This window comes from Megalopta genalis, chromosome 12 (assembly GCF_051020955.1).
Source record: "Megalopta genalis isolate 19385.01 chromosome 12, iyMegGena1_principal, whole genome shotgun sequence".
Classification (NCBI taxonomy): Eukaryota; Metazoa; Arthropoda; class Insecta; order Hymenoptera; family Halictidae; genus Megalopta; species Megalopta genalis.
In genome coordinates, this window is record NC_135024.1 from 3,094,250 (window position 1) to 3,116,620 (window position 22,371).

The window sequence follows — 22,371 nt, forward strand, 5'->3', positions numbered from 1 at the left end:
ACACTGTAACGAAATAGCAGGCGTAATACACGCAACGGTAACGTTTCTTATTGGACAAATCGAGAAATTTATATTTGTCATTGCATACATATATCTATACATATGTATAAAAAATTGTGTATATCATAAATTTATTAAATTTTTAAATTAAATACAGATCGCGTGATATATTTACTTTAGTATTAATTGCATTGTTTCGAAATAATGTATAATTATGGTACGATCCTAAAATGGCACTTATACAAGGTGTATAATAAGGCCTGCAATGACCTCCGTGGCCTGATGCAATGTTGCGCTACAACTAGTGTAGTGTTAGCTACGTACCGGGCTTAAGGTTTGTACAAGTCAGCAATTAATACGAAATTAAAAGAAAATTCACCATGTATATCAAGAGGTCGGTGCACTGACCAATGGGATACGAACTGCATAGCCTATCGTAAATATATGATAGTATCGAAAGACAAAGGACTTAAAGGCAAGTTACCCTTGACGGTCCCTTGAAGGTCCTTTGTCTTGCGAGTTAAGCATCGTTATGCTGTTCGTGATCAATTGTTCGGAATTAGTGGGCTGACACAGTTTGTGATACATATTTCGGATTCTGTTGGAATACCGAATTATTTGTATCTGCATAATATAGGAAAACAGCTTCACGTATGCTGACTTGTACAAGCTTCGAGCTCGGTAAGAAGCCAACACTATGCTAAGTGTAGCCCGTAACGCGTCAAAGTTATAAACCGACTCGCTTTCTGATTGGTTCGTGTTTTCCGTTAATGACTCATTAATAAAGCTGCAAGCTACAATCAACATTTTCGCCACGGAAAAAGTTGCTTCAAATCACTTCAAGAATCACCGTTTTCAAGAGTTTACAATAATTTTAGGCAACCCTGTAGATGACGATTGAAATGGTACTATAAAGATAATTCATATGTGTGACGACAAAATCACAATAAATTACGAAACTGTTTTATATACATATCTGTACATTTTACGTCCTACTCTTTGTCATTAATAATAGACACGTATTTAACTATATAAAATATACACGACATATGTAGTTCAGTATTGCTACGGTAATCTTTTCGCGGCGCCACGCAACTCAGTGCGCCGTTAAAGAGGGCGAAATAATGTTACAGGTTTTGCACGACTTTTCTACATTAACTTTCGTAAGCAGCCCCAGCATTTTACTGCGCATCCAATCCGCAGTGAATACTGTCTTAGTATTGAATCATCAGCCAATCGGAATAAAGAAAATCTCTATGACGCTACGGAGGTTAGCCAGTTATGGGTCTGTTTTTATGAATATAAGAAGGGGGCGCCACTCTTCGAGAAGTTACATACAGAACAACGAGCAACTTATACGCGTACATACTCGATTTCTCGCAGTGACATCGAATGTACATGCGAGTCGACGTTACTTGAATTTTGTGAATCGATCAGTGCGGTGTACGCAGTTGTGCTAGTGATTCCAGTGGTCTCGAGAACGTTACGGGTTGACCAAGCATTCGAGTTTCTTAGAAGCGAGAAAAGTGCGTGTCAAGGCAACCGAGCGTCTAATTGCTCGTATTGTGGGCCCAATTTATTCTTACGACGACTAGCTCGGCAAATGTTTCCTTGCGATACGTTGCTATGTAGTACCGGTGTAAATGAAGCGGCGGCGTATAACGCGGTCGCGTGGTAAAGGAATACCGCCTGTGGGGGCGATGAGAATGGCGCGCAAATGTTGCGTGCGTAGCTGTGAAGCTGATGTGCAAGAAGCTCGTGCTAAAGGGTTTCCACTTCATAAATTCCCGAAGGATATTGGCCTGAGGAGCAGGTGGTTGGCCAGTGGTGGATTCGATGCAAGTTTTAAACCTTCGCCGGGTCAAATTGTCTGCCACAGACATTTTAAACGTGCCGATTACGAAGCCGCCAAGGGACACAAATTGCTTCTACGAAAAGGCAGTGTGCCATCAGTTTTTACAGATTATGATAATCATCCAGGTATGAACAGTGTAGTATCGTCAATTTGTTGCTTCTTATTTTTCGAAACAGGAAGCGGCGTGTCAAGCGTGAAAAGTATAGTTGACTATCTTGTATATCTTGTACAGAATACCTTTTGCTTTCTTTGCATCTATTCTGTCTTTGCTATTCGATTTTTCTATTTGGTTTTGTACACAGAGTTCCATTTATACGCGGTATTTTTAAACGTACCATACTAAAGAGTTCGTGTTGATGTTAAAAACTATTTTTGAAATGTTATGTACCTAATATTTTAGTATTTGTACATATTGTCATTGCAAACTATTCACTTGCTTACTGTTTTAACATTTCAATTTAAGTTATCGACTATTCTCCAAAATGGTCTATAAAATTCTTTAGTTTATTGTAAGTGATTTGGTATCTCTACGTATCTAAGCAAATTGGTATAGCTAATATGATTTGTTCTAGTTTATTTGTATTCATTGGACATTAATCAAATATAATTAAATGTAATATTTACTATCAGAAGAATATATTCATTGAGAATGTTATTATTACTGACAAAAAATGATTAATAGTATTAAGTAATATGTTTAAAATGTCTCCCCATAATTATTTGAATTTTTTGATTATATAGCATTAAAATTCTTTTTTATAGATCCTGCAATTATGTCTGTAAAATCATCAACTTCTTATGCACAAGAGGATTTGGATCTCATTAATTCTGAAATATTAAATTTGGAACAATCTATTTCGCCATTATTATCTGAAGCAAGAACACCAAAATCTGACAGCTGTGGAGAAACATGTTCATCTAGACCAGAATCATCAGCTGATTCCATTAATATGACAGATTCAGCGGACGTAATTGATAATGGATTTAAAACGTTACCTGTAAAAAGTGAAATTATGTCTCCTATAAAACAAGAAATCAATGAGAATTTAGAACTGGAAGTAAATACCATGGCTGCGCAATTAGGTATTGTAGAATCAGATGTGACAATAAAAAATATCCAGAAAGACTTAATTATTAAGGAAGAGCTGAAAAATATTAAAATAGATGATGATAAAACATTCGATAAACCAGAAGAATTAAAAACAAAAGTATTAAGTCGGGATGGACTAAAATTTTTTCCTGGAGCCAAATTGGAAGCAAAAGATTTCAATGATAAATGGTAAGTGTTGCTGCATTATTTTGTAATGTATTATACTTTTAGTAAATATTAAAAACAATTGTTATACACACTTATATTGCAGGTATTCTGCTAAAGTTGTTGAAACTGATTGGGATGAAAGAGAAGTTTTAATACATTTTGACAAATGGAGTTCAAGATTTGACGAATGGATACCTATGGATAGCTCTAGATTACGTGTGTTACAAACACAGTCAAAGTGAGTAGATAGTTTAGGCTTTACTAACTATGCCTATAAAAATCTGCATAGAATTATCTGATATACTGAAAAGAGAGGTAATAAAAGCATTCCAATATAAATCTTTTGTAGCCTGATTTATTGTCTAAGTTAAGGCACAGTTTGTATAACTGACATTTTTTTTTTTAAGCGAACAAACTTGGGACCTGCCATCTCCGTAAGTGGATATTGCATAATTATCAAATAGGTGAAAAATTTGTAGTATCTGTAATATCTTTTATTCATCAAGAGTTATTGAGATTCTTAAATTGCATTTTTATATCATTTCTATAAATTTTAAAACATAAACACATAGTTTTTCTGTATATTTATTCAAAATGAGACTATTACATAAAATTTCTTTTTTAAATACTAAATTATATGTAATTTTATTCACGTAATAATTCAGATTATATTTTCACATTATTTATTTCAATGTATTTGTATTGAAGATCACTTTACAATATTGTTTTGTTTAGAGTATACATAAGTTGAAATACATTAAATTCTATAAATTATGTGTCTTATGACACATATCTTTTTAGCATATATTTAAAAATATAAAAATTGCAATCTTTTCATATATCAAAAAAGTAAAAACAATTATCATCAGAGTTCTTAATTTTATCAATTAACCATAATATAATATATATCTAAATGTACTATATATATGAAAAATATATTACAAAGTAAGTTATTGTTTTAAAACAAAATCATTACATATTAGGATTGTTTCTTTATTGTTTTCATATAACATTTATTTAATGACTGACATTTTTTTAACTCTCCGCGCGTGGTAATGAAACGATTTAATACCTTTAGGGAAACGAAAATGAAAGACTTTTCAGTTGGAGAAAGGATACTTGCTACGTGGGCAGATGGGAGAAAATATCCAGCGAAAGTAAATGCAGTGTTAGGAAATGGTAAGCAACCTAACCTTAACTATGTATGTGTGAAAGAAACGGACTGTTCCCTATTACTCGTTTGACGTTTCTTGTTCCTGGCAGGATAATTTTTAGACAAACAGTGATCGTTTTCTAATTTAAAATTAACTATTTTCGCAGATAGATACGATGTACTCTTTGATGATGGATACGCAAAGACCGTTAAATCGTCGAAAATGACAAAAATCGCTACAACATCCACAAAGGTATAAATTTAATTTGTGAGGTTATGTTCTACTATCATTAATATGAACTTTAATAAACTATATTTGGTCGTTTTTTTCTTAATTATTACACGCACAATGTTTACAAACAAAGAAAAATAGTATTAGACTAATTAATCCGAATATTAAATAAAATATTGTTGATAAATATTTTTTTACATTATTACAACTGTTTCAATAGTAATCATAGAAATTAAATAAATTTGAATATTCACATTTTTAATATGAAATGCTATTCTTACGTTTTATAAAACTTGATGATTAATTAATATTTTTAATTTTTTATTTGTGTTATGTAAATAGTTTGATACAAAAGAAATAAATGATGTAAAATTTATTATTATAAAATCTATTAGTGAAATGGTAATTAATGGTAATTAATAAGAAATTAAATAAAAACGTCAGTGAATAAAAAGTAAGTTTAAAATGATTTTACAGCAACCTGTTCAAAGCGAAGATTACATAGGAAGTAAACAAGAAAGGAGAGATAAGAAACGAAAACATATAGTGATGGAGTTGTTCCATACACATTCTAGAAAGCGATCCAAAAATGAAGCGGATAAGTTAGTAAAAAAAGAAAGTCCTACAATAAATGAAAATGGAGGAGATAGTCTATCTGAAAGTAAGATTGATTTAGACGGTACATTGTTTGGACCATGTTATGATCCTGGTACGGATTTATTACGAGGATTTGACACTAACATATCAAAAACAAGACCATATGCAAAAAAAAGCAAGAAAGAAATGTTTAAGAATGACATAGATCAAGAAGAAGATGTAGGACCTGAATGGGTAGATGGTGAGCCGCAAGGGATTGAATCATACATCGTAGATGGAAATGATGGTATATTTATAAAGTGAATTTGATCAGGATCGTACTTGTTCATTAAATATACATGAACATGTTTTATTATAGGACCACGTCGTTCAATAATAGTTGCAGATAAAAGACTGCCAGCTGGTTGGCAGAAACATTTTACTCAAAGAAAAGCAGGTACATCCGCTGGAAAATGGGATGTTTTATTTCTTCACAAATCAAGTGGAAAGAAATTTAGATCAAGAAATGATATCCGAGCATTCATGGAAAATCAGGGGCAATCAGACTTTGACCCAGAAAAATTTGATTTTTGCATTCATCGGAAAAAGAGAAGCCACGGTCCGAAAATAAAGCAAGAAATTGTTACAGAGATGCCAAAGAAAATTAAGACTTTATTACCGAAAACAAAAGCATTACCATTAGCTGACACATTACTTATACCTACAAATGCACCAGTTACAACTTTAGTGCCTACGCCAACAGCATCTGTTGCTGATGGTGGTAAGATATTCCATTTTTAATTGAATATTTCAAATATTTGTTACTTCATTAGACATATTACTTTTTCATGCATACCTATATTAGGGACAATTTACTGTAAGTGTCTTGGAAAAAAGAACATTATTCCAAAATTTTTTGATGAAAGATAGTAGCTTGTAATTCCTTAATTTCTTATTATTAATGAAAATCCTATATTATTTCCAAACAGCTGTTTTTATTGGGGGACTTCGTGTAGAAATGGAGGATAGCGCTTATAAATGTCCGAAACAAGGGTGCAATAAAACCTTTAGAAAAGAAAATCTTTTGCAAATGCATATAAAACATTATCACCCAGAATATTCAAAATTTTTGGGATCAACTCCAAATGTTGCAGACTTAGCTTATGCAAGAACAATTGGAGAATCAATTGAAGATATTATACCTAGAAAATCGAATAATGTGTTAGAAAAATATAACAAATTAGGAAAGAAAAAAACTGGTCAAGATAAACCATTGTATGCAATGTCACCGACACAAACAAATTCTATTCAACCAACGTCACCGACGATAGCAATGCCAACAGTCTCCGAAGTAGAAGATGAATTTGACCAAATAGAACAGTCTAATGAAGCGCAAGCAGAAGATGTTAAAGTAGAAAGAATGTCTCCAATTTCTAGTCGCAGTGTAGATATGGACGATGAGATTGAGAAGAAACGAGAAGATATGTGTGCAATGTCACCAGGAACACTATTTGATCTGAAAGTCCGGGAAGAAAAAACACCAAGTGGTATTAAAACCCTTCTTCCAGTGAGACCAACTACATCATCAGAAATACAGAGAATCGATAGATCGAAATCCTTAGACGAAGGTATTCATATTGATAAAATGAAGGGTCAAAGGAAACGACAATTATCGGAGTATAGTTCTGATGTTCCAAGCAGGGGTAAAAGACGCCATGGTAATGATTATAATCTATTTTGCAATCATATTTATGCATCGAAAAAATATGAAATGTTCTTCTGTTACAGGTATTCAAGAAATTACGGATGAATACGGTGATTTAGATGAGAGTGCAGTAGATGCTGAAGGTCCGACTACACTTATGTACAGATACAGCCGCCGAAAATCAGATTCAAGAAGTGATGAGAACAGCCAAAGTAGTAAGTTCTTTTCAACTTGATTTACAATACTTTTTATAATTCCCATATTATTTTGCCATAAATTAGTTGCTGTTTAATTTTGTATAGTCGTAAAATATTAATTTCTCTTTCATGAAAAAAGAAATAATAGTTTACTGTTTTATTACTTCATTATTCTATAGGTCAACTAAACGATTCTCATCTCGAAAAAGCTGATCCCCTGAAAGGGGATGTAACTAAAAGAGATACAAATAATGATGGTGAAGGTATATTATTTATTTTTTTATCTGTTACTTTATTTATTTGCATTCAGTACTAATTTGTGTTATTAATATTTCCGTATTTCAAAACTTTTGAGTTATTATATTTAATGCTTCAAAGTGTGTTTCATAATATGTTTATTGTATAAAATGTTCGATTTGCATTGTACTATGTTACTGAAAGCAAATTTTATTTGAAATGTTTTTTAAATGTTATTTTTAGAAAATGAAGGCGTTATGATGATGATTAATGGTGAAATGATAAAAGTGGAACAACTTCGGAGAGAAGAAATAATAAATTGTACATGTGGATACATGGAAGAAGATGGCTTAATGATACAATGCGATCTCTGTTTATGCTGGCAACACGGACATTGCAACGCTATTGAAAAGGAGAAGGATGTTCCCGAAAAATACATTTGTTATATTTGTCAGAATCCCTATCGTCAAAGACCATCGAAAAAATATTTCCAGGATCAAGATTGGATAAAAGAGGGCAAACTGTCATCATTATCTAATCGATCGAAAAATCAATATGCACTTAATCAAAGAACAGCTATGTTGAAACGTTCTTATGATTTAGTTGCTGCTCTTTTGCAAATACAGCAAGTGCTGCACAGTTTAAGAATAAAAATTAATGTAGCTGAGTAGGTATTAGAAAATTTGGATTTAATAAAGACGTTATTGAGGCTATGAAAAATTATTAATATAAAAAATTATATTTTAGAAAGAAAGATCATCCAAAGTTATATCTGTGGGCAAAGAATTGGGAAAAGATTGAAATACAAAAACCAGATACAACGCCTGTACCAATTATAGAAATTACAAAAGCACTGAAAGATTCTATAGACCCTGTAGTTGATGTGACACGTCGCATTGAAGTCAAAATGGAAACTAAATTTACTTTGAAAGAGGATCCTGATGAAAAATCAATAGCCTCAGATACGGAGTTGATGAAAATTTTAGAAGAAGATAATACACTTGCAGACGAATCTAAAATTGTTTGTAAGAAAGAAGATTCAACGGGTCAAAATAAAAGTCACATTCTTCTTGATGCACTTACAAAAAGTTCTAGCCAAGAAGGAAAATATAAGACTTCAACATCTGATACTAAAACGGTTGCAGGTAATAAAAACTGTCATTTGATAGTTTTTATTATCATTAAGAATACAATTAAAAATTTCCTATACATATATAGATCTATTATCAAATGAAACAACAGAAGATGATATATCTGCGCCAACAATATCAACACACGAAATGCAGGATGATAATGAACATGATTTATCAACACCATTACAACCTTTTATACCACAACCGGAGGCACCTATAGATCCAGGAGAATGTCGAATGCGGTTATTGGAACATATTGAACATTTTCAAAACCATGTAGATGCTAAATTAACATCTATTGAAGCGCAAGTTTGCGGTATGTAGTACTGCAATATTCGCTAACACTTAAGTACATAAACAATTTTATCATATAACATTTACAGCATTGGAAGCTATGGATCCAGAAGATGTACGTAGTCAAAACGTTCAACCTCGTACTAAACAAACAATTCAAATGCTACTCCGGGATTTAAATACAGTGCGAAAGTTAGCAGCTTTATGTTAGATAATTATTTTCCTGAAAATGACTTCAAAAATTATCTAATGCAACTACTACTTGTTTGTAGCATTGCTACAGCTTTGTTAAGAAGCAATTGTCTCGAGTTGTAATTAAAACTTGCAAATAGTTATATGTTCATATTTTATACTGTATATACAGTGAAGGGGTATAACTCGTAACTAAGATTGTATTAAATACGAATACAAATTATTATTGTGTATAAAGACCACTTAGTTCTGTTTAAGCACAATTATGACTAAATTGGTTATAATATTATTTATAGTTATGTTATTATTATAGTAAAATCGAATACTTTCCAAAATAAATATATACCATGCAGTACCTTTCATGCAAATACTAAAGAACTGAAGATGCGAAAAAAAGATGTGACACAATGGAAGTTAACAAATGATAGTATTGTTTTTATAAAATATATTTATTTATGAGAATATACTTGTTGTCTTTATTGGTATGCGATTTTGTACTTTATTTCTACTACTTCATATTCAGATGTACGCAAAATTACAATGGATACAGTGAAAATATATTTAAATCCTTAACGTGAAATAAAGAAACGAGATAATGTACATCGATATTTGTTAGTACATACGAGTAACAATTACAATTGCGGATTCGTGTGTAACACCGACGAAGTTGATTTCTGGTTGATTTCGAGTAACGATAAGAAAATTAGGAAGGGGAATGAATATTCGCCGCCATCATGGTCTAGCCCGGCCGATGACGTCAAGGAGTAGCGGTGTGCAATCACGCAGCGCATGAAAAACAAAGACGGTGAAAATATTTGTTCTGCATAAAGAAGAGAGAAAAGAAAAGTATGTGTGCGCACGCATAAGAACGAGGAAGATAGCGAGACGAGAGAGCGCAAAGGAGGGAGAAAAGAGGCGTGCAGTAAGCAGTAAGACAGGACAGGACGTAGAACGGCCGCTGCCGTTGTGTTTGGGCTCGGCTCGGTTGTGCCGCTTCCGTTATGACGATACGATCCAGCGCTTGGCGCTGTGACCGGGCAATAAGTTGTTTGTGATTATGCCTAACTGACATAATTATATTTTCGAAAATATTTTAAAGGAACGCGATGGAGGTGCGCATCGTTTCACCGTTTGATTGGTAAACTGGTTCTCCTTTGATCGTTACAATTCTCGTACGCCATGTGCTATTGCCACGCGTGTGTTTCCTTTACCGCTGGATTAATCTCAGTTAAATCTCCGTGAAAACCATCGGCGAACCGTTTTAAACAACGATTACCACTCGTGATCCTAGTGATTCGTGTTAGTGTAGTGTAGGAAGATACTTTTCGCTTTCTCCGCCCTTGCATTTTTGGCCGGCTTGTACCGAGAGAGTCCGAATAAGAACAACAACGGGAGACGTAGAAAAAAAGGATAGACGGTGGATTCGGCGAGCTCGAGTACGAGAGATAACGCGAGGAGCGCAAGTGGTGTATCAAGATGGCGCATAATTTGGCACCGAGCGTCAACTGTTCGCTCGACGACATTGATCTAAACGCATTGAAGGTACATAAATATATGTTATTTTCATTCTACTCAATGTTCAGGAATCACGTATATGTTGCATGATGCCTTCCACCATGGTTCTTTTCCGTATATCTCGAATGAATACAGTGTTCGGTAATTAACCTCGCAAGACAGACGATGACTATTTCTTCTCGGTAGAACAACGGGAGGGAGAAGTCCTCCTTGAAATTCTCTATCGTTAATATTGTTTTCGATGGAATCTGTAAAATCTGTTCACTTTGCCAACACGCCTTCTATTTCATTGACAATCCTTTCGGAAATGATTAATGTGAACCACCGCATTCATTGACATTTAATATAGCAAATACCTGCTACGGCATACGATTTTTATTAAAATTGTCTAGCTTCGAATAGATGTGGAATTATATAAAATATATACCTGTAACTTGCTATATAATTGTACATATCTATATATATGTATATATACGTATATATTATATGTTCTCAGTTATGTACATGTATGTATTAACATGTACAGATTATAAAAAATTTGTTGCCAAAAGTTGACATGCAGTACTCTGATCATAATGTGGAGAGATGAAAAGTTGTATTATATTTAACTAATACATTTTCTTTGTCATTGTTACACAATTATTGTTTTATCAAAGAGTTTCACAATTATACACTACAAATGACGTAAAATAATAATTATTAATTCAATTATTGAATTCATGGTAGCATGATAAAATTACCAAAATAATTTTATGTATTAACATTTGTAAGGCTTAATATAAACTGTATAGCATAGATAATATGCTTATATGAATTATTTATTCAACAAACTTAATTACATAATTAGATTCTAATACTTGTATAATGATATAAGAATGTTTCTTTTAGTTTAGAAAGTTTATTTAATACATATTCTAGATATCATACATCTATTGAACATTCAAATGTGTTAAAGATTCTGATGTAATAGGAAATCAAAATGAACAAAGATTAATATCATAATTTCATTTTGTATGTAATAACGTTCATAAAATATACATTTACATTTATTATGTCTCTGTGTGTGTGGCATATATAAAAGTGCATTGATATTTTAATATTTGTAGGAACCTGCAGGTATCTTTGAACTGATTGAAGTTGTTGGCAATGGAACCTACGGTCAAGTTTACAAAGTAAGTACATAAACTTTATTACATATTTTTTTATAAGTACTGTTCCTTTATGTTATGAATCATCTTATCAGTTGCTACAAATAATCCTTGTATTCTTATATACTTTTCAAAGCATCTTTAAAGATTTCTTTCATATAAGAAAGAAAACCTTTCCTTAAATGCTCGATTGGAACAAAGTAGGAAACATCAATTATGAACATTCTGTTTGAAGATTTATGACCATATCCCTTAAGAAAAGAGAGTCATCCTTTTAGAAATACTTATCGCCTTATAATGATTGTTAAATTATTAATAGAGAAAAGAGATACATACAATTCTTATCACAAAGTCTTTTTAGTTCATTTTATTTACTTATCTTCATCTATCTTTTTCTATTGTTGTGTTGTTTGCCATTCAATATGCAATGGTTTATCAATTTATATAGAATTTAAGTAATGATTGACTGGTAATATGTTTCTCACGTATGCATTATACCGTACCAATAAAGATCATAAATAAATACACTACAAGATCATAAAAAGTTGTTAAACAAAACTGAGCAATCGATAAAAGTGAAGCTCCACCTAAAACTTGTTTAAAAATTTGAGAAGGCTTGTCGATCAACTCAATATATGTGTACACACGAACATGTGTGTATGCACCTGTACAAACGTTTACATATATGTATGCATGGTACAAATTGGTATTGGTTAACGTACAAGGATGGAAAGATGTCTATTTTCACGTGTGGTTGAGATTGAAGGAGACAGTGATTCACCTTGAAAAAATTCTTGGCAAAGTTGTCCTTGGATGGACAACCATGTGCGAAAAACAGTCGCGTATAAGAGGTCGAGAATCTTAACCGGAAGGATGTGGAATATACTCGGTGTACAAATAAATAGCTTTCATAGTCAAATCGGTGTCGTCTGTCGGTACGAACTTTTCGAAAATTTCGTACCGATCACGAGAAATTCAAAAGTTTTACTCTGTTTTTCTCTACGTTTCGCCTAATTTCTTGTCTACGTTTTTATTTAATTTCACTTAAAAATTTGTAACGAACTTTCATTTAGCACTATCATTCTTCGCGATGTATCAGCGTCTTGCGCGTAACGCATACAATCGAAGAATTACAGGAACAGTTCTCCAGGCGATACACAGACATTAAAATGAGTTTTTATACGATAAACCTGGAAACATCGAACGATACGAAGTTTTAATGATTCGTAGTTCGGAAGATTATTCCGCGGGTTTCACAACATTTCATTTATTCCACATTAAATGGCCTTTGTATGCGAGCGTATGGTACAATTCGAAGAATACATGATTTCGCGAGTTCTTCGAACTCGGATCACGTTCGATGATTTCTACGGGTCAATTGGCTTTTTATTTAACAGTTGAACGATCGATACGCGGTTCCTTTGGACCACGCAACGCATTGCATAGGTCCAATCAGATTTTCTGAAAATAAAAATCAAATACGGTCACTCTAAAAAATCGTCGGACACTGAATTTGTTTGACTTTTTCGTAATGTCTCGGTTAATTAGGAAAGAATTCGGGCGTTGTCTTCATTCCTTCTCTGTACAGTGTTTACTTAATTGTTACATTTAAAAAGCGGCAACTTAAGTATCATTCGAACTGAACACAGCAGGATGATCATATTCATATGTATGTTAATGTTTAATGGATTTCGTGCGATGATTGTGGAAGTTCAAGATGTTATTAAGTAAAAATAATTCATAAACGTTGAAAAGGTATAGAAATCTCTGTAATTGTGGCGCCCACACACCACACCCACACAGTTTAAGTCCAATATACTCCTAATATACATTATTAATTGAAAGTAATATTGATAGTAACAGCGGCAACACTTTGTTATTTAAGTATCACTTTATGCTACTTACAGTAGATTCTTATAACTTTACAATATTTAAACACTGGTGTTCCCATGAACACTGGTTAAGAACCACTGCTGCAACGTCAGTTAGACACTTATGCAAATCGAAAAATAGATTCCCTAATTTAATTTGAAAAATGTTACTTAAGAGGTCATCTCACTGAACTCGATTCCCTGCATACAACGAACTGTGCATGGTGATTATGTATTTTACCGGTTACGTCACGCACTCACTCTTGCAAAGATTGCTTGCGTTACAGTAGATAAAGCTTTTCGAAACTGAATCAGTAAATATTTGTTGAAGTAAATCGAAGCAATCGTTCAGTTCATATTTACAATGGATTCAAAAGTATTTGAGCGATTTTCAAAAATTGTCGGGTATTTCACCGTTACGGTTTTGTAGAAAACGACAATAAAACAATGAAACCGAATTTATTTCAAAGCTCGAAGCCCCTACTTTTACAATTTATTCTTCACTTTTTCCTAAATTGTTTCTTTTACAAAATATAGTCGGTGGGAAACTGGATATACGTTTTATCCTAGAAAAAGCTACAAATTAAAACATTTTCAGAAACGTTAAGAGATTTAAAATGAATTTGAAGTGTAGAATTTAAGTATGTTTGAAGTCATATAACGGTTATTATACATCTGAAATTATATACAGTAGAGGCTCTCTTATCCAAATATTTTATTCAAATTCTCTACTAGGTGATAATGTATTTAAATAATATAATGATTGAATAATAAAATGTTTGGATACCAGAATATTGTAAAACTAAATGTTTTAAGAAGGGAGTCTCTATTAGTGGTAGGCTCCAGATTACATGTAACTATAGCGTGTTTCAAATACAGAAGTTTAACTACATGTTATTTTTATTCGATTGAAATCTTAATAAAAATGGATTTGTGTGCAACATGTGTAGCTCGCAACTTGTTTATGAAAATATGAATTTATGCATACTATAATAAATGTTTCTAAAAATTTAGATTTTGAAGAAAATCTTCATTCGCAACTTCAAAATGGATAAATTTTCTCTGTACAAGTTGTAATAAATATTTTTTGCAGTTCTCATGCGTACAGCTTATTTTAATCTTAATTTGCGGTAATTGGACGACGAACGCATGTTCTCATGAATTAATTTTCGAACATTGTAATGCAAAATTCAATGAATTAAAAGCGAAGCCAGGATTAAATTGACAAGTAATTTTAATCATAATTTTCAATAGAAAGATCATCGAACGAAATTATCAATAAAATGTGAATTTCATTTATAACTGTTAACTTCTTGTTAACAATGATGCAAGCTCAACGGCTTTCGTTTCGAGTTGTTCCAAAATTCGAGATTAGATACAACCCAATTTATTAATTGCGAAATGCAATTGCATCGAACCGCGTTAAGCGAAATTGACATTTTCGATAATTAGAAATCAATATTGTAACTATAGATTCAATTGACCCGATCAATGAATTTGCGTTCCATAAATTTATTTATAAAAACTCGAGCCGTAATAAAATTTCATTGCAATCAAAACCTACAGTCTCGTCGCGTTTTATTGCATTGGTTTCATAGACAATTCGATCTTCTTTTTTTTTCAATTTGCCGTGCGCATTGATCGCTTCACAGCGCGTAACAGCCACAAATAATACACAAATATCGGCGATACCCGAACGCGTTCAGGAATTATTTTCTAAAATTCCGTGAAACTTCCGATGTAAACGCTCTCGTCATGATTTTTTTCGATGCTTAATATTCAACGGCGTCGATTATGTGTAAATATTTATGAACGAATTCACTTAAGCGTTTTCATGCCGTCTAACGAGCTGCGACGTGTTCTTTCCGAGGCGATCGCGTTATTTCAAGTATGCGTCTAGCCTTCGGGTTCTCTTACGTATACAAAAAAAAAAGAAAAAAAAGGTGAACTTCGCAAGTATTTCGTATCGTATCGCCCCGGTTTATTTCACGTAATTGTTAACATTAGTTTTGCGCTATGCGATGATAGATAACCAGGGGAAGCGAGGAAGAGTACGTTGACCTACTGCCGATGATGACATAGAACGAATGGAACACGCGGTTGCATGAATACGCATGATCACTGTCGTCTCTTCAATTTCTGTCGATTTAGAAATTACGAAGAATGATCGAGCGAATAATAATTAGCGGTGCACAGGGCGTATCGCGTGAAAGAAACCGCGCAAATATCTCCAGCTCGTATCAGATTGTTAACAAAAAAACAATTTACTACGTTATAAATAGCGTTTCTTTATATTCTCACTCGCCTTGCTTTGTAACGTCGTATATAGCTATTGTTACTATTAATTAGTAAAATGATTTACTACGTCTTGTTACTGTTTTTCCACGTGTTCATTGTTGCCGAAAGTATTCCTATAAATTATGACTAGTTAAACTCGAGAAATTAGATTTAGCTGAATACTGTTGTTTCAGACAATCGTTTTTGTCACTGTTTCTTGAGCGTGGAGAATAATTACTGGCGCAACACGGGTTGCCAAGTTATTTATTATCAGAGTCAAGAATTTCGTGCCGTTAATTCCGAGTTGAATTCATTCAGCAAATATAGACGATTCAATGTAATTCTAGTGGAATGTAATCATTAAAACGTAATGTAAAACGAATGTAATCATAAAACTAATAATGTAGAGGAATTATCGAGAGATTTTTTACGGTTCTGATGTTGGTTTGTTAAAAATTTATAACATTTTAAAAAATATCTTGTACATTTGTTAATTACGTGAATTTTTTATATAGCTGGGAAAAGGCGGACGTGTGTTAGAAGCTGTTAGCGTGTTTGTTACGTTCAAAAATAGCTGGTTCGGATTAATTATAGCGATTTATAATAATTTGAAATTTGTTAATATTTCTCGACTAATTGCATCTCAAACTTCGACTCTAATTTTCCGCAGAAATTCCTCCGCGAAGTTACGAACTTTCTTCATCTGATTAGTGTCACCAGTTTTTAATTGCATTGAGGAGAGTTCGTTGCAGAAAGTATCGCACAATTATAAGTTTATTATAATTTTGTCTCCTTTCAGGTACCTTGCTTAGATAGAGGAAAGTGCGTGATATTAAAGAAAAATTGCTATGCAGGATTATTTTGTACATGGCTGATCAAGTAAAGGATTATAAATTTTCTTTCCCAAAATCACAGAAGAATTTGTCTCATTTAAGGAAGATTGTTCAATTGATTTTACAAAAATTCCTACGGTTTAATGTGCTATTGAAATTATGTTTTAAATGAACTATAACTTTGGCTAAAAATATTATATTACCGTTTGGAACTTCTAAAATATTTACATAAAACTTCAACAACCAAGGCGAGGCAAGTTTAAAATTGCGTTTTCCACTTCCTGATTTTTCTACATCATGCAAGTTCCAAGTAAGTTCACAGAACTCCACAGACTTTCTTGGTTGATTATAAATAATACGTTGCGAGAATGTAGATCTATAACGTCGATTTTGAAAGTATAACAGGATAGAAAGAACATTTCCAAAAGCAAAATTATTGGAAAGCAAATTTTTATAGCTTTCTACCGGCAATAAGGAATATGAACATCTAAATATATGTAAGGCATGCATGATATTTAACGTAAAATCCGTACGCCTCGTGTTCAACTTTTTATTATTCCCTGTCTGTATGTTTCTCCCATTGATTTTTTACAAATGAAAACCAAGATATGTTAATGGACGCTAATATCATCCATGCCTGCAACTGGTTTTGCCAGATCTTTTTTAGTCTTTTAGAAGGAGTTCTCGTTAGTTATGTTCGTGTTCGTGAAAGTATACTGACAACGCCTGCCTCTCGACGCGAATTTGTAAAATATAAATTTTCAACACTTCTGAATCCGTGGGAATAAAATTAAAAAAATAATCAGCACCTAAAGTTCTATTACCTTAATTTAATTAAAAAGAATTGATGTATTTATGCATGATAATTAAAGGAAATAATAACAACGATATTTCTTTAAATTCTTTTCAAAAGATTATAAGAACGAACGATTAAATATTGCGTACAGATTCCATTGCTTTTTATTTATTTATAAAAGTATAAATTAGTAATTAAATGAATAGGATGTAATAATATGAAGTCTGTAGCATTTTTGATAAAACTACGAACTATATTTTGAGTTACTGTCAATATTTTAGAAATTTATTAAAATGTTAATATAGGATAGTTAAAATAGAATAGTTTATAAGTAAAGTAACATATGAAGTTAGTATAACTTCAATTTACGCATCTGGTTTCATTGGCATATCGAATCCAAATTTTTATTTGTAAATCTAATTAAAGAATGTTAAAGTACAAGAAAACTCTTGGAAATAATAACAGCGAAATTGGCAGTAAAATGTAGTAAATTCTGTTATACGAGCGATATAAATACTTTCACATGTGTGTTGCTATGTTTCTCCTTATTGTACTTGTAAACATGAGAGAATTCTCGGAAGCAATCATGTCTGATATCTCGGAAATATAGTAGTAAAACTTTTATGTAAAATGAGGTATTCATAAAGCTCATTGAAAGAAGTGAAATTTTCATGGAAACTGTTTCTAATAATCTCAAACAGATATTTTTTACCAAGCGAATGAATATTAATATAATTCTCTAATTTTGTTATCAAATGAAGGGAAAAATGTAAACTGAAAATGAAATCTTGTTGTAATTTATTCAAGAAAGATTTGCTGGTAACGAGAAAGTTATTTTAAACAATCGGGAACAATTATTTTTGCTGTGCAAACGAAAACTTTAATTTGTGATAATAAAGCATAAACTTTTGCTCTACGTTTCGCATATTCTCTCACCCAATAGCAACGTCTCGAAACAGATCGTATATATGCGAAAACAGTAGGATATTTGCGACGGATAGCTAATATTGTCACAGTCCGTTTGTGTAGATAGTAAATAAATATCGCTTATCAAAATCTCTAATCGCAACTAATGCGTCTCTAAGTAAATAAATATCGCAAAAACTGTTTCACTTCACGGATTGTACCTTGGTGAATTTGTATTGAACAGTGAATCAAGGACTGCGACAATGTAGTAGAAATACGAACGAATCAAATTAGTCGTGACTGGGAGGATCCTCCGCCATTTTGTCGCGCCATTATTCGTACGATGTAGAAATCGCGCGGGTGTAAATAATTAAAAATGGTTCAAAATTTTTGCGATAATCCAGTGGAGCGCTCTAGAGACCCACCTTTTTACAATAAAATTTAATATTCATTATAAAATTCGTATTAAGCCTTATACGAGATAAATGATTCAAAGTCGAGATAAATTATTCAGAATCTCCGTGCCGATAATACCTCGGCGAAAGAATGTGTTAGTTAATAGCTTATACATTAAGGATGCTGAAGAAGTGAAGAAACTGTAGTTTATTGTTCGGCAAAGGTGTGCTCCTGGTTCAGCTGAACAGAATGGTTAATTGAATCACGAAACTGTTGCATTCCTGGAGGCATTAAATTGGCTCTTTCACACAGTGGGCACTCGAACGCATCTTTTATGCAGTTTCATTCAAAAGAGAGTGCAACTTCGTTTGGTGGATGCACCTGCGAATGAAACAAGGTCATGAGAACTAAGACCGTACGGCTTTCTGCTTTTCTTCGGTCGCTTCCTCCATCATTTCGACCGAAAAAAAGAAACGTGCAGGAGGGGGCCCAACTTATGAAACAAGATATAACTCGTCGCATCAGCATGACTCATCCTGTACAGTCAGTCCTTCGTGTCGGTCCATTTTTCTCATTTGTCGGGTAATGATCGCTCCTCGTTGCGGGCTTTATGACAGTGGCTTGATTGATTGCAATTTTATTTCGAGATTTTTACAAACACCAGGTGCTTCCTGCTCTGTCTCCTTTTATGGTCAATGTAGAATCAACCGGAGAGATTTGTTATTCAGAATTTTAATGGTCGATATATTTGGTAATAAAACGTATTTCGATGGGAGATTTCTGATCTCGAACGTTGCTTTTGACTGTCGTTTTCCAATTCTTGAGAAAATATAAACAGATTCGAAGTGCTAATTTCGAAGTTTTATTATTTAGGTTTCAATTTAGAGTTTTGTTAGTACAGTATTAACAAGATCCAGGGACACATTTTAAGCAGTTAAAATTAGAGAACACATGTACAACATAGCGTATACGTATTGTTTTCTAACAATGGTAAAAGCGAATGTATTAAAATTTTGTACAACTTCTATTGTAATATATGCTTGAATAAAAAAAATTCATCATAACGTTATTAATTAAAAAATTTTATAATTTCAGTAACTATGAAAATAGGGCGGTAAAACTGGCGGTAAAATTCTGACGGTAAAACCAAATGTTATTTCTATTAACAAAAGAAGTTTAAATCTGAATAATATTTCTGAGTTATAAACAATAGCATTTATTAACGATTATTTAAAGAATAATGGATATGTTGAAAGGTTTTGAAGTTACTAGCTACGAAGTTCATAAAAAAATAGAGTACAAGATGTAAAATCCTTGTTAAGAGCATTGTATTGCTGCCACGTTAATTATATATACGAAAGTGTTCTAGTAAAAGGTTTTGCACTTTTTGCTACGGGTCAATATTGATCCGGTTTTTTTAGCTTTAACCCCACTTATCTGGGAAACGAATGGGCAGATGGAGGGATGTTTCTTAAATAGCTCGTCGAGACCCACAATTTGAGGTATGACTCATTAAAAAAACACGTTTCCACTTCTGGTATTCTTCTCGCAAGTGCGTTAGCACCGCTGTACAGATGTTCCTCTGACGTTCTCATGGTGCATAGACTGCGGATTTTTGGGCACTTATAATTTCTGTGGAATTCCAAACAACATTTCGTACATTTTTTTCTCGATTGCCTCTTTGGACAAGAGGAAATGAAGTTCTAACAGTTAGCTCTACTGTTTTAAAACTTGTGTCAAACTATTTTTTATATATTTTATTAACGCTATATATTACTCAGGATTATCTGGCAATTAATTTAATTAAAAATATCCTTATATTATATTCAGTTATGAAATGTGGCCTCGTTCCTGTCATATTCAAATGTTTCAGTTAATCTTCTTTATGTTTTACTATCAATGTTCACATTGAGGCTTCTCAGAAGTGATAACATTCTTAGTATGCACTAAAGAGTCGGAGAATAGTGCTCGTTCAATAATCTAATACTTCTGTTAGGATCACTGTCCTGATTATAGTAAAATAGGGACTATACTATACAGTACTCGTGATTGAAGTTGATTAATAAAAGACAGAACGTTTCATGGGATTTAAGATTTAACAAAATCATCGGATAAGATCGTCGGAAATGATAACAATTGGAGATTTAGATGCATTGTGTACTGAATAAAAGATGCTTCGTCAGTAAATAATATTCTTTCAAAAGATTCTCTGTTTTCAATCGTTGCAAAATGTGTACATTCATAGATAATGCGATTTTACGCATTTATGGCAAAAATGACTAGCTGGCATATCGAATTGCAAAGGCAAGAACAATTTAATAATATTGTTACGCTATTTACAACTTAACAAAATTACTAAAGGATTTCTCTTTATTTAATCCTGTTTCTCTTAATGCAAAATTTTCATTTTGTATAAAGATCCGCAGTATAATAATATTTATACAAGCTTCTTACGATATATATTTCTATTGTAATACATACCTAAATAATTACCAAAAGATCTGGTCTTTCTCAATATGGTATTTGTTCAAGAACCTTTTCAAGAATGTAATAATATTTGTATCTATAGCACACCAGAAAATTATTGAATTCAAATGAAATAATAAAGTAATTTACGTAGCAAAAAAATGGCTCCAATTAACAAAATTATTTAAACAATAGAGATGCGAAATGTATTTTGCAGTTTTTTAATTAACACGTAAGAAAGGTTTTCAACCACAAGTTAGAGCACCAGGTTATTGACGCAGGGGTTAATTACTTTCCAGCACGATAAGAACAATGGACAGTTTATAGCCGCAGCTTTTCTTGGTCGCCAGCCAGCTTTATCATAAATAAAAATTACTTCAATCCTCTGTTGCTTTGAATAATAAGCCATGAGTAATAAGTGAGACGCTTAGCGATACAATAATATTCTCATTACTATAGTGATATAAAGAACATGCATTGCACATATCCCTACGTATTGATAAGGATGTCTTAACAGATTTAATTGCTGCTGAGAATTGCATCGATCTCGACAGACACATACTCTGAACATTTATGCAATAAAAAAAGACGAAGTTCACATACCATTCTAATACTGCTTCGAAATTGTGCCGTTTCTTCGATGCTCAAGGTCACTTTATGGCCAGCTCTCAGACATACTTGAACGCGTTTTAAAGTTCGCTGAGAGTTGTGGTAGAAAAAAAGATACGCTTTGTTGGAAAAAATACCTGTGAGCTTGAGAAACATCGAAAGCTCTGTCACAGCTTTTATTAATTACGTTTCTAAAGCAGAAAGAGAGATGCTTAAGTGTTCGTCCTCAGCTGTGCAAACAAATGAAATGATAAATCGATTATTACCTACACCTCAATCGCGTTGAATACTGCTGCAATTTATATAGGAAATGTTAATTCTAGCAACTTTTTTTGTATTTTCGCATTAAATACATATGTGAAAACTTATTGTAACAATTTTATATTTTAATGTTTCATGAAGCAAGATATTCTAACATTTGTTGCATAAAGCTACTGTTTACATTTTAACGCTCGTTGTATAAGGTAATAAATAATTCTAGATTATTTATCACATCGAGTAGGCCGAAATGTGTTCGAAAATAATGTATTGTAGAAAGAAAGAAAGGGAAAGAGAGTTCGGGAGAATTTTTTAAATATTCGATAAAGGAAAAATATAACAAACAAATATTTTTATATTTTACATCTTCGAAGTAGGCAGCAGAAAATGCAGTAAAATCTTCACCGACAATTTCCGAGAATTGTTTATAGGTGTAAGAGTTAGTCAGAGTCACACCTCAGAAA

General features: G+C 32.6%; 2 protein-coding genes across 15 annotated transcripts in view; both read left to right on the top strand.

Moving 5' to 3' along the window:
* Nucleotides 1-1,336: 1,336 nt before the first annotated feature.
* MBD-R2 (PHD finger protein MBD-R2) lies at nt 1,337-9,317 on the top strand. 2 transcript variants are annotated; one of them, XM_076525524.1, is made up of 15 exons: nt 1,337-1,980; nt 2,618-3,134; nt 3,217-3,351; nt 3,521-3,547; nt 4,192-4,292; nt 4,434-4,519; nt 4,976-5,381; nt 5,454-5,855; nt 6,064-6,792; nt 6,863-6,994; nt 7,156-7,239; nt 7,457-7,880; nt 7,961-8,358; nt 8,432-8,662; nt 8,730-9,317. In XM_076525524.1, exons 1-15 carry the CDS (start codon nt 1,644-1,646, stop codon nt 8,849-8,851), a joined length of 4,131 nt encoding a protein of 1,376 aa, XP_076381639.1. In that variant the 5' UTR covers nt 1,337-1,643; the 3' UTR covers nt 8,852-9,317. The 2 variants fall into 2 exon arrangements, with proteins under 2 accessions (XP_076381639.1, XP_076381640.1); XM_076525525.1 differs by lacking the exon at nt 7,156-7,239.
* Nucleotides 9,318-9,596: 279 nt separating this feature from the next.
* msn (serine/threonine-protein kinase msn) overlaps nt 9,597-22,371 on the top strand; it is a 56,963-nt gene continuing 44,188 nt past the window's right edge. For 6 of the 13 annotated variants that reach the window (XM_033485030.2, XM_033485024.2, XM_033485032.2 and 3 more), the window contains exons 1-2: nt 9,597-10,374; nt 11,454-11,519. In XM_033485030.2, coding sequence (XP_033340921.2) covers nt 10,309-10,374; nt 11,454-11,519 — 132 coding nt within the window. In that variant the 5' untranslated portion in view covers nt 9,597-10,308. The remainder of the gene's footprint in view (nt 10,375-11,453; nt 11,520-22,371) is intronic. The other 7 variants (XM_033485026.2, XM_033485028.2, XM_033485031.2 and 4 more) reach the window with 3 other exon arrangements.